A 13802-nucleotide genomic window follows, 5' to 3' on the forward strand; every position below is an offset into this window, starting at 1 on the left:
AAAATCCCACCAGTTTGAAAACGTGAATCGAGTTTGCAAATAGATCCAGGAACTTTATGTTCTGGTAACGGCTAAATGCATCCACAAATTTGTCTGATTTGTCTTTTTCTAATAAATAAAACAAACTGTCACTAATAGCCTCTATTTTCTTGGAAGGGGGTTATTGGGGAGTAGGAAGCTTGCCACCTTTCTCAGTTAGGGATCTGTATTACCTGTCCCCACACCAGTGAGATTGACTCTCCACCCAGAGACACACGGGACGCGATTCTCCGCTCCCCACGCCGGGTGGGTGAATCATGGGAGTGCCGTGCGACTCACGACATGCCCCCCTGGTGCCCCCTGCGACTCTCCCACCCCCCGCTCGGAAGAATCGGCGCTCGCCGTTTTTGACGGCGGCCGGCGATTCTCCGACCCGGATGGGCCGAGAGGCCTGCCGTTCCCGACCGGTTCACGACGGCGGCAACCACACCTGGTCACTGCCATCGTGAACATGGCGCCAAAAGCTGGTTTGAAGCTTGTGGGGGCGGAGAGGGGAGTGAGCACCACGGCCGTGCTTGGGAGGGGACTGGCCCTGGATTGGTGCCCACCGATCGTCGGGCCAGCATCTCAAAGGGACACACTCTTTCCCCTCCGCCGCCCTGCAAGATCAAGCCGCCACGTCTTGCGGGGCAGCGGAGGGGAAGACGGCAACCGCGCATGCGCGGGTTTCAGCCGTCGTGACGTGGGTTGGAGCCGGCCAACCTGCGCATGCATGGCTGACGTCACTTCGGCGCCGCCGTCGTGTCATTCTCGGCGCGCCACCTTGACGCAAGCATCAAGGCCCGGCGGCCGAGAGTAACGGAGCGCCGCTCCTAGCCCCCCGGGTGGGGGTGAATAAGGTGAGAGGAGCGGCCTCCGAGGCCATCGTGAAACTCGGCCGAGTTCACGACGGCCTTCCCGATTTTGCGCGGGAGCGGAGAATTACGCCCACTATGTTGAACCAATTCCGCTTCTCGGGTCATCAAAAAGGTGGGCAGCTGCCTTTGGGACATGAGGGGGTGGCTAATAAATGCTGGCCTTGTTAATGATGGCCCATATCCCGAAGAATGAATTAAAACATGCCTGAATTTGAGTGGAAAATGATTTGCTGTCATGGTTGGGTGAGGCAGACTGAGAAACAGTTAAGATTCTCAATTGTTACCTCGTCTCCTCTCACCCCCCCCCCCCCCCCCCCCCAAAATTCAGTACCAGTCCTCAAATCCCATTGGAATCAAGGAATGACACAGAACAGTCAGAGAGCAATGACCTTGCCATCAGATGTAAAGTCGCCATAGTCCCAAATGACCATAGATTGATCTCCCTTTTGAGTGGGAGGATTGACTGGTGGTGAGTGTCTGCACCACTCAGGCAAGGGACAAGGTTGAGAAGGCTTCATGGATAATTTCAGCAAGTACGGCAATTGAACCCAAACTGTTGGCCACACTCTGCATCACAAACCAGCTGAGCTAAGCATCTTCGCTCTCACTCTCCCCTCCTCTTGACAACCTGACAAACCCCTGTCAAAGAGTAACTTGTGTTCTGTTGCTGAGCTGCTGGCAGAATAAGAGCTGTAATTGGCTGGCCTTTCTGTCAGGGATGCGTTTTTATACCAAATACCTCTGTTGTCATGGGAACTGGGCCACTTGTGACCTGCAGCATTTGAGCTGCGGCCTACTCAGCCCTGCCACAAGTTTATTTTAAAATCTTCTCTGCGTGCTCCTGGGCTCAAGCGACAGAGAGAGAAAACCGACTTACGTATCGAGATTAGTCATTCACTGCAAACACTGAATGAACATTTTATATTCCCTCCAATTTCCTGTTGAACTCCAACTTGACCTGTCCCCAACTGCATTGTAGGAGTGTTGGTGCCACCAGTGGGGGAGGAAGTGGGTCTTAACTGTGCTGTCAGAGGGTTGGTGCTTGGGTATGGGGTGGCACGCTGTGCTGCTGGAGGGTCAGTACTGTTGCGGTGATGTTGGGGGGGGGGGGGGAGGTTGCTGCCGGAGGGTCAATACTTCAGTACTGGAGATTGGGCGCCGCGCTGTCGACAGGTCAATTCTTCAGTGCTGGCAAGGGTGTGCTGCACTGTCAGATGTTCAGTAGAAGGGAGGGGCTGCCATGCTGTCAGAGGGTGCTACCTTTTGGATGAGATATTAAATCGAGGCCTTGTCTATCCTATTGAGTGGGTGCAAAAGATCCCCTGGCCAGTATTTGGAAAAAGAACAGAAAGGATTTCTGGGGTGTTGTATGGCCCTTGCTCATCACCACTAAGCAGATTATCCAAGTTGTTATCTTATCACTGTTTTGTGGGACTTGCTGTGCACAAATTGGCTGCGATTCCCACATTGAAACAACAGCTACACTTCAAGTAATGGTTCTTTGACTGTGAAATGCGTAGCATCCCATGTGTTTTGAAGATTAAGGAGTTATTGAGGTTAAGGATTTGACGGGGACCATAGAGCAAATCTGTTTTTTGGGGGTGAGGGACAGGGGAGGAGTGTCCAGAGAAAGGGACAAAACCTTGAATTGGAACCAGGCTGTTCAGAGGTCATGGCAGGAAACATTTTCACACAAAGTAGGGGTGGATATCTGGAACCCTCCACTCCATCAGCATATGGCAAAGCTGTTGAGGCCAGGAAGGGTGAAGTGAATGTTCCAGAACTGTGATCGCTAATGAATGGTTGGGAAGGAATATTCTGGAATTAAGGAGCAAAGACTAGGGAAGGAGGTTGAGTTCCCAATCACCTATCATTTATTTAATGACAGAATAGGCCTGACCTGCTGTTTGACCTTTTGTTCCTGATTGATAGTTGTGTACAATATTGCAGTTGATCAAATTGTTTATGCTAATTGTCCGTCTCCCCCCCCCAACCCCCTCTCTCTCTCTCTCTCTTTCCTTCCAGTTTGTAATGCCCAAAATGTGAAAGTGGAACCTAACGTTTTTGGATATGTGGGGATGCAGGCAGTCCTCCGATGCCAATTTGTCGACCCGGATAATAGCCTCCAGGTCACGCAGGTCACCTGGATGAAGGACCCCGCCGGCAGCAAGACCAACCTGGCAGTGTACAACCCTGATTTAGGAACCCATTATCCCACCGACACTGCAGGCCGCATTCACTTTCGCTTGCCCTCCATCAAAGATGCCACATTGGAGATTGAACGCCTGGAAATGGGGGATGATGGGGTTTACAGCTGTGAGTTTGCCACGTATCCTGATGGCAACCAGGAGGCAGCCACCAACCTAACCATCCTAGGTAAGGTGAATTGAAAACCATCTCCTTTGTTGTAAGATGTTGTTCAGTAGGTCCAGAGGTTCTGAGTTATATGCAGTTAAACATTAAGTGCTTATCAGTAACACAACTATGTACAATATACAAAGTATAACGCAAGCTCGAAGCTAATTCTATGCTGGCTTCCACACAGGTCTCTGTCTAGTCCTGACTATTCACTCTACTCTGGTCATGTGTCTCTTTGCATCACACAGTTGGTGACAGTAATGTATCAAGTCTCATGTTAACCTTTTCTATGCCAGATACCCTTGTACTCCATTCCCCCCTCCCCAAATCTTGACCTTATATACTTGTACTATACTTGCGTTACTATTATGTTAGTCCTCTTCTCCTTCCCCAGATCTTGCTCTTGGAGGAGTGGTCGGCACTGTTGAACTGAACAAATCTTGTTGACTCAGGCTGCTTTGTAGGTTGTCTTTCTGGCACTTGGTCCTCATTTTAAAAATTCTCTTTTTCCGCTCCTTGTCAGCTCCCCATCTGGTCTGCTCGAGGTCCACTAGCTTGACTCGCTCATTTTTTGAAGGGGAGGTCTCCTCTGCTCATTGTGTCCCTGTGATATGTGGATGTGCCTTTTTTAATATAAATTTATTTTATTTTTTTCCAATTAAGGGGCAATTTAGTGGGGCCAATTCATCTGTCCTGCACATCTTTTGGGTTGTGGGGTGAAACCCATGCAACACGGGGAGAACGTGGAAACTCCACATGGACAGTGACCCGGGGCCGGGCTCGAAGACGGGTCCATTGTGCCATGAGGCAGCAGTGCTAACCACTGCGCCACTGCAGGGTAGATGAATTGGATAGCTGCCCCTTGGTCCGGTAAAGTTAACATTTAATCTGCAGTCATTTAATTTATTTTGTGTATTTGGGCACAGCATGAAATGCTGTGAAGGGTTCTAAGATGGTGCTATGGTAAACGTACTTCCTGTGATTATTGGGTTCCCGCTGTTATGGCGATCTCAACGTCCTTGTTTAACTTGTTATACAGCGACTCTCATTTTGGGCCTTGCCTGCACTATCGGCGGGCTTTTGAGCCCTTCAAAGGTAATTTCCCAGCTTTTTTTACCTGTCACTTGTTTGGCTGGAACTGACTCTGAACCCGAGCTGGTCACGGTGATTTAGAAAACGGCTGCTCTGGAAGAGTGAGAACGTTTTTTAAAAACTGGCTCCATCCAAAAACGGAATTTTTATCTCGCCCCGGCTTGCTCGGTCCTTTGACTCTGCACTCTTGTGGGAATTGAACCTGCCCCCCCCCCCCCGTCTTTCATTGCTGCTTCGGAGTTTCTCTCCGATGATCTCCCTCTTATGTTTTTTGCTTCCTATGTGTTCAGAGAGGCCAAAGTGCTGCTTCTTTAATTTTCCAGCTGTTAAATTTGTGCGCCAGCTTTGCCAGAGGTTCTTGCCACCATGTTGTGAGCTGTTGTTCAGTCAGAGCAACAAAGATGTTCTGTGTCTTGTGCAGTTCAAGATTAAGTGTTTATTGGTATCGCATAAGAATGCAGGTCCAAGATAGGAGATAACTCTATGCTGACTTCTGGATATGTCTCTGTTCAGTCCTCGACTGCCCTCTAGATTCTGGTCATGTCTCTTTACATCACACTGTAGGCGGGGTGATACTGTACCAAGTCCCACATTAACCGTCTCTATGACCGATACCCTCCTACTTCATCCTTCCCATCTCTGTATGCTCCATTACCTCAATTACACAGTCCCTTTGGCCTGTTGGGCCGATGCGAGGCTGATAGAATCATAGAATTTACAGTGGAGAAGGAGGCCATTCGGCCCATCGAGTGTACCGGCCCTTGGAAAGAGCACTGTACCTAAGCCCACACCTCCACCCTATCCCTGTAATCCAGTAACCCCACCTGACATTTTTGGACTAAGGGCAATTTAGCATGGCTAATCCACCTAACCTGCATTTCTTCGGACTATGGGAGGAAACCGGAGCACCCGTAGGAAACCCACGCATACACTGGGAGAACGTGAAGACTCCGCACAGGCAGTGACCCAAACCGGGAACGAACCTGGGACCCTAGACCTGTGAAACAACTGTGCTAACCACTCTGCTACCATGACCCCCAAAACCAATCTCTGTCTTCCTCTTCGTTGTCAGAACCTGAGCTTCCCAGTAACAGGGTGGCAGCTGTATTTCCCAGCACAGAATCCCCACTATCAACATCCTAGTGGATTACTATTGACCAGAAATTGAACTGGACGAGCCGTACAAAAGCTATGGCTGCAAGAGCAGATCAGAGGCTTGGAATTGGTAACAAGTAACTCACCTCCTGACTCCCTAAAGCCTGTCCACCATCTACAAGGTACAAGTCAGGAGCGTGATGGAATTTTTTTTTTTTTTTTTTACTCGTTCACGGGAATGCAGGCTGTGCCAGCGTTTATTGCCCATCTCTAGTTGCCCTCAAAGGGGCAAGTTAAGAGTCAAATATAGGTCCGACCAGGTAAGGATGGCAGATTTCTTTCCCCAAAGGACATTAGTGAGCAAGATGGGTTTTTACGATAATCAGCAATGACTTCATGGTCACCATTACACTTTTTAAATTTAATTCAAATTTCACCATCTGCGGTGGCAGGATTTGAACCTGGGTCCCCAGAGCATTACTCTGGATCTCTGGTTTACTAATCCAGTGACAATATCACCTCCTCACTTATACTCTCCACTGGCCTAGATTGGTGCAGCTCCAACAACTTGAAGCTCAACATCATTCAGGACAAAGCAGCCAGCTTGACGGCGCCCCTCTCACAACTTAAATATTCACTCCGTCCACCACCAATGCATAGTAGCAGCCGTGTGTAACATCTACAAGATGCACTGCTGTGACTCTCCAAAGCTCCTTCAACAACAGTTACCAGACCTGTGATCCTATCTAGAAGGACAAGAGCAGCAGACACGTGGGAACCCCACCACCTGGAGGTTCCGCTTCAAACCACTCGTCATCCAGACTTGGAAATATATCACCCATTCCTTCACTGTCGCTGGGTCAAAATTCTGGAACTCCGTCTGTATCAGCACTGTGGGTATTGGCTCCTCGGGGACTGCAGCAGTTCAAGAAAGCAGCTCACCACCTTCTTGAGGGCAAATAGGGGCGGGCAGCAAACGTTGGCTTGGACAGCAGGGCTCACGTCCTGTGAAATGATATAGAGGAACAAAAGAGGCCATTTGCCCCACTGTGCCTATTTTGGCCTTTGAAAGAGCTATCTGGTTAGTTACACTCTGCTTCACCCTTCGTCTTATAATCGAGTTCACATTTGGGAGCGGCTGTCACAGGTTTATTGCTCACTCCCTAGTTAACTTGGTGAATTGGTCAGCTGCCTTTGAATCACTGAGTGGCCAGGGCGCATTTAAGATTAAACCACATTGTCAGGCCCAGCTCGGGTAGGGCGATCCGTATCCATAAAAGGGAACATCACTCAACCAGTTTAGCTTCCAAACCAAAACCAAGTTTTGTTTTTCCAGCCGGATTCCAAATTCTCAACTGGCTTCTGTGGGATTTGAACCCTTTCTGTGAATTATTTAACCCCTGAGACATGGTCGTGAGGAAAAGGGGAGGCCATTGAGCCCCTCCGGCTTGCTCGGGTGTGTGGCCTGATCACTGCCGGCCAGTGTTTTTAACTCCATGTGACCATTTTCTCTTTGCAGCCAAGCCCGAAAACAAGGGCAACCCGGTCCTGGTAACGGCCGGACTTACTGAAGTCCCCATGGCAATGTGTACCTCGGCCAATGGCAAGCCACCAGCTTCCATCTCTTGGTCGAGGAATGTTATAGGAAACGTCACTGACACTGTGACGAAGAACAGCGATGGAACCTTCACGGTGAATAGTGAATTCAGGGCTGTCCCCAGTGGAGAGATGGATGGGGTGAAGATGACTTGTGAAGTGCGCCAACAAACTCTGGAACAACCGGAAGTCATCCCGATCACTCTGTCAGTGAAGTGTAAGTATTTGATAATGGTCATGTAGCAATCTTGGCAACCTTGGTCTCTTATCCATCCTTAACTACTGAAAGAAATCTTCATCCAATTCCTGTTTGAATGTGACTGTCTGGGGAGTTCATTCCAGACATTGATCATGCACTGAGGGAAATGTCATTCTGCAGGTGAATTTTCAAGTTGGGTTCCCTATAGTCGAAACTGGAGTCGTCTGGCTCTTAATGAAAGGGACTTTTCCCATTGACGCCTTGAGAAAGCTATTTCGGTCACGAAATGTATCAATTCACATTCCTTGTGCTTGCTTAACATACTTACAGTGCAATGGCCGACCTTGTCCTGATGAGCTGAAGAATGAGCTTTAATATAGCATGTTTTTAACACTGTGAAATGGTCCCAAAGACACTCCATCGGAGTATCAAACTGATGCGAGTTGATATGAGGACAGATGGCCAAAACCTCAGCCAAATAGGTTGGTTTAAAGGAGAGAGAGGTGGAGAGGGTTTAAGGAGGGAATTCCAGTGCTTAGGGGCCCCTTCCCGGGCAACTGAAGGCACGACCGCCATTGGTCAAGTGATGGAAATCGGGGGATGGGCAAGAGCAGTGTTCTTCAAACTTTTTTTCTGGGGACCCGTTTTTACCAACCGGCCGACCTTTGCGACCCACGCCGGCCGACCTGCTCAACCCACCATTTTCTCTGACCTTGTTTGCTACTGACAAAAATGGAGGAAATGGTTTTGGGTCCCTTTGGCCCTCGTACACGCTCCTCCAATGGAACCTGTTGGATGAAGATGAAGCCTTCCGGTGTCTGAAAATACGGAGTCTCCATCTGTCCAAAGTTCTGCATTTTTTCCTGTAATATTTTATCAAATAAAACCCCCCCGAACTTCTGAAAAAAAAATAAAATGAATAAACCCCCCCGAACTTGTAAAAAAAAATTTGCAACTGTTTTTTTAAAAAAAAGTGGCCGCACTGCGCATACGTGCCCGATCAGCGGCACGCATGCGCATACTTTTGCCCATGCGCGCCGATGATCTGGCACGCATGCGCAGTGCGGCCGCATTTTTTTTACATGTTCGAGGTCATTTTGAAGGCCGATTGCAGCCGCCGTTATTAACAGCGGCTGCTGCGGTTGTTGCGTGCAGATTTGCGCGATCGGGAGCGCCTCGACAGAGAGCTCCGCGACCCTCCTGTTACCCACCCGCGGGTCGCGCTCCCGAGTTTGACAATGCCTGGTCAAGAGGATGGAATATGAGAGTTGCAGTAGGGGTTGGAGGAAGTTAGACAGAGATAGGGCAGGTTGGAGGGGCTGGAGGATGTCACAGAGATGGGTAGGTTAGCAGTGGTTAGCACTGCTGCCTTATAGCACAAGGGACCCAGCTTCAACTCATCACTTTGACGACTGTCTATGTGGAGTTTGTACCTACTCCCCGTGTCTGTGTGGGTTTCCTTGCACAGTCCGAGGATGTGAAGGGTGGGTGAATTGGCCATGGAAAATTGCCCCCTTCATGTCCAAAGACGTGCCAGGTAGATGGGGTTACAGGGTAATGGGATAGGATGGAGGAGTGGGCCTAGGTAGTGTGCCCTTTCAGATGGGTTGAATAGCCTCCCTCTGCAGTGTAGGGATTCCATGGTTGTCAGGGCTGGAGGAAGTTACAAAGAAGGGAGAGGATTTTGCTGGGCTGGAGAACGTTACAGGGATAAGGGGATGTTGTAGTGGCTGAAGGAGGTTTAAAATGTAGAAGGAAATAGAGGAGGCTATGGGCGAATTTGAAAATTACTGCTGTGCGATCATGCCAATGCACAAAACATTTCTTTAAATGTATCTCTTAATTTTCAGACATACCTATAGTGATTATCGAAGGATATGATGACAATTGGTACGTAGGGAGAGAGCATGCTTCTTTGACATGCAGTGCCAAAGCTAATCCACCAGCAAGTACATACACATGGCTCATGTAAGTGTTGATCCCGGAAGTATTTTTATTTCTATTTTTGTTGAAGGGGTGATGAGCAAGATGAATATTTTTTAGCATAGTGACGTATATGCATCCAGAATGCACGTCCCAAAATGGTAATGGCTTCTATGATAACTGTAAAAGTGGGCCGAATGACTTCTCTTTTTATCCTACACTGAGGTCGAATCCCTACAGCGCAGAAGGGGCCATTCGGCCCATCGAGTGCACCGACCCTCTGAAAGAGCACCCCACAGGACCACTTCCCCCGCCCTATCTCCATAACCCCACCTAACATACATCTCTATTGGGCAGCGTGGTAGCATTGTGGATAGCACAATCGCTTCACAGCTCCAGGGTCCCAGGTTCGAGTCCGCCTTGGGTCACTGTCTGTGCGGAGTCTGCACATCCTCCCCGTGTGTGCGTGGGTTTCCTTCGGGTGCTCTGGTTTCCTCCCACAGTCCAAAGATGTGCAGGTTAAGTTGCCATTAGTGTTGGGTGGGGTTACTGGGTTATGGGGATAGGGTGGAGGTGTTGACCTTGGATAGGGAGCTCTTTCCAAGAGCCGGTGCAGACTCGATGAGCTGAATGGCCTCCTTCTTCACTGTAAATTCTATGAACACTAAGGGGCAATTTAGCATGGCCAGTCCACCTAACCTGCACATCTTTGGATTGTGGGAGAAAACCGGAGCACCCGGAGGAAACCTGGGGGGAGAAGTCAGCCAAGGCCGGAATTGAACCCGAGTTCCTGGCGGCGTGAAACCACAGTGCCACCCACCATGGAAGCTTATTGCATCTGGGAGAATGAGCAGTGTCTTAAGGCCACACACAGCCCTTTGGGCCCGCTCCACCATTTCTTCTAGGGTCATAGCTGATTTGTTGCATGCATCAAATAAATGGAGCCGCCTCCCTTGATCCCCATCCCATAGGGGCTGGTTTAGCTCACTCTGCTAAATCACTGGCTTTTAAAGCAGACCAAGCAGGCCAGCAGCACCATTCGATTCCCATACCAGCCTCCCCGGACAGGCGCCGGAATGTGGCGACTAGGGGCTTTTCACAGTAACTTCATTGAAGCCTACTCGTGACTAAGCGATTTTCATTTTCATTTCATTTCATTTCATACCCAACAAAAAATAAATCCATTCACCTCTGTTTTGACCTATTGAATGGACTCCTTCCAGCCTTGAATGCTTTTGTGGGGATTTGCAGTCCCCTTTATGTTAAGCAAGAGTACGGTGTGCCACACAATAGGAAGGATGCAGAGGAGATTCACCAGGATGTTGCCTGGGCAGAGTATTTCATCTATGAAGAGAGGCTGGTTGGGCTAGGATTGTTTACCTTGGAGCAGAGAAGGGAGAGGGAGAAGCTGATTGATGTGTAAAATTTATGAGAGGCGTACATAGTAAAGTGGTCAGTAACTATGGATTTAAGCTGAGAGGCATGAAATTTAGAGAGGAATTGAGGAGAATGTTTTGCCCCCAAAAGGGTGGTGGGAATCTGGAACTCACTGCTTGAAAGGTTGGTAGAGGTGGGAACCGTCACAGCATTTCAGAACCATTTAGATGAGCACTTGAAACACCATAACATACAAGGCAATGGACCATGTGCTGGAAAATTGAATAAGAATAGATAGGTGCTTGATGGCCAGTGCAGATCAGATGGGCCGAAGGGCCTGTGCTGTAAAACGTTACTCTTTAGTGCTCCTGCCATTACCCCTGAACGGCCTGGCTCGATTATGTTTGAAGGTTCTGCCCCCCCCCCCCCCCCCTTGTTTTTGACTCTCCCACGACCAGAAGTAGTAGTTTCTTTCTGTCGACCCTATCAAATCCTTTAGTCATCTTAAAGACCTCTATTAGATCACCCTTTGATCATCTGAACTTGAGGGAATACAACCCTTGTCTGTGCAACCTGTCCTCATAACTTAACCATTTGAGCCCTTGGGATAATTTGGATAAATCTACACTGCGCCCCCTTTTTAAGGCCAAATATATCCTCCCTCGCGTCTGGAACTGAACAATTACTCCAGATGTGGTCAACTAGAGTTTTGTACTATTATGACTTCCACACTTGCCACTTCTCCCAACCTATTCAAATAAAGGTTAACACCCCATTCGCCTTTTTGATATTTTGTACATGTCTAATTAGCATTTAGATTTTTGTATTGGACAGCTCATATCTCTTTTTGCCTCTCAGTCCCCAGTCTCTCAGATTTTGGTCTGTATTAGGTCCAAAGTGGATGGACTTATCCCTCTCATCTATTAGAGGGTTGCCAACAGTTTTTCGTGCACTCGCTCGGTTCCATCTGATATCACTCTCAGACCTGAAGGATCTTTATTCTGATCTACCTTAACCTGCTGTGCCAACAGCCGCCTAGTGCCCAAGCTTTGGAATTCCCTTGTGAAACCTCTTCCCACTTCTCTCTCTCGTTCTGTTGCTTGTTGGGAACGCTTTCCATTTATTAATGGTGTTTTGCATCTCTCTGCAGGAATGGTGAACCTGTTCCGAGCTCTGTCACTGTGAATGGGCACCAGCTCACGGTGACCGGAGTGACTTACGACGTCAATGGGACTTTCACTTGCCAGGTCACCAATAACCTCGGAGAGGGACGTTCCAAGGTGGATGTCCTCGTTCGTGGTGAGTCCAGCTTCTCTGACTCTCTGATAAGGGGCGAATGGGGTTACTTCTAAATGAGTGAGAAACTGGGAAGGGTGAGAACTGGCTGAAGTGTGAGAATGGAGATACCAAAATGCTTCTTTCATCAACACGTTTGTTTGTTAACTGCTCTTTTTTTGGTGCAAATAATGGAAAGACATGATTTGTTTGGCTTTAATTCAGAACAATTTTTCTGTAACCATAAACATTGTGTAACCCATCTCTTTCTCCGCTTTACTGACTCCATTTGCTGATTTGGCGAGGGAGTGGTTGTCCAGGATGCCTGTGACGGGGCATCCTGACTCACTGAATCTTTCTGAAAGTCCATAATTTTTTTATATGTGAGATGCTTGCTGTTTACAAACAGACCATGAGAACGGTACCAATCGACTGTAACCAGCCATAAACAGTTGGGCAGACAAGTGGCAGGTAGAATTTGACACAAGTGCAGGACTATGTATTCTGACAGAAGGGGGAAATAGGGCGAGACAATATAAACTAAATGACAAAGCTCTAAAGAGTGTGTAGGGCAGAGGGACCTGAGGTGGTGTGGGTGCATTAATCTTTGAAAGTGACAGAACAGATTGAGCACATGGTTAGTAACATGAATGAAATCTTGGGCCTCACAAAAGCAGTGAAGTTAGGCTGAACATTGGTAAAGCTCTGGTTAGGCCACAACTAGAGTGCTGCGTCCAGATCTGATCATCACGATTCAGGGAGGATGTGGAAGACATTCAACCAGAATGGTTCCAGGGATGAGGGATTTTAGTGACCTGGATCGGGTGGAGTAAAGGGGATTGGGGGAAGATCTGATAGAGGTGTACAGGATAACAAATGCATTATTTAGGGAAAGCTGTTTCCATTAGCTGATGGTACAAGGACCAAGAAAACAGATTTAGAGCTTTGGGTAAGAGAGGCAGAAGGGAAAGTGAGGAGGAACCTTTTTTTTAAGTTTGTGGGGATAAGGCAGGGGAGCGAGACTAGGTAGAATGCTCTTTCAGAGAGCCAGTATGCACTTGATGGACCAAATGGCCTCCTCCTGTACTGTAAAGATTCTGAGTGGGAATGACCTGGCGTGTAACATACAAGTAATCGAAGCACAGGCAATGAGTGATTTCAGAAATTGGGTGGGAACTTGAGGGCCTTGGTCACTATCTTTGCACGACCCTCGAGTGGCCATTCCTTCCTGGCATGTGCATACATGTTAATTGGTCTGTGGGTTGTTCAAAGGCTAAGAATATTACGACAAGTAACTCACCTGATCCAAAGCCAGTCCATGATCTACAAGGCACAAGTCAGGAGTGCAATGGAATACTCTCCACCTGCCTGGATGAGTGCAGCTTCAACAACACTCGAGTAGCTCAACACCATCCAGGACAAAGCAGCCCTGCTTAATTGCTCCTGTTTCCACAAACATTCAATCCCTCCACTACTGATGAACAGTGACAGCTGTGTGTACCATCTAACTCACCAAGGTTCCTTAGACAGCACCTTCCAAATCCACGCCCACCACCATCTAGAAGGACAAGAGCAGCAGATACCTGGAAATCCCACCACTTAGAGGTTCCCCTCCAAGTCACTCACCACTCTGACTTGGAAAGATATCGCTGTTCCTTCACAGCCACTGGGGCAAAACCTTGGAACTCCCTTCCTAATCGCACAGTGGGTCATAACTACACCTCAAGGACTACAGTGATTCAACTAGACAGCTCACCACCACCTTCTGAAGGGCAACTAAGGATGGGCAATAAATGCTGGCCTAACCAGCGATGCCCACATCCTGTAAATGAATAAAAAAAACTGCATCTGCCATTTCATCCCTTGCCCAGTCGCTATGTCTCTCCCGTGCATGGATTCCACAGGCACATTTTCTTTTTAAGTTGTTTTGCATATCAGCAATGATAGCAGTTCCTGATTGATCATTGAAAGACCAATGCAATTAATCCTTC

The 13802-nt window shown here is 48.3% G+C and overlaps 1 protein-coding gene across 1 annotated transcript in view; it reads left to right on the plus strand.

The window, feature by feature from the left end:
- The window catches only part of LOC119974505 (nectin-1-like), a 46350-nt gene that overhangs the window by 18613 nt on the left and 13935 nt on the right, over window positions 1-13802 (plus strand). The window contains exons 2-5 of the mRNA XM_038813443.1: window positions 2922-3272; window positions 6961-7254; window positions 9087-9204; window positions 11687-11835. Coding sequence (XP_038669371.1) covers window positions 2922-3272; window positions 6961-7254; window positions 9087-9204; window positions 11687-11835 — 912 coding nt within the window. The remainder of the gene's footprint in view (window positions 1-2921; window positions 3273-6960; window positions 7255-9086; window positions 9205-11686; window positions 11836-13802) is intronic.

The sequence above is a fragment of the Scyliorhinus canicula genome, chromosome 12, assembly GCF_902713615.1.
Source record: "Scyliorhinus canicula chromosome 12, sScyCan1.1, whole genome shotgun sequence".
NCBI lineage: Eukaryota > Metazoa > Chordata > Chondrichthyes > Carcharhiniformes > Scyliorhinidae > Scyliorhinus > Scyliorhinus canicula.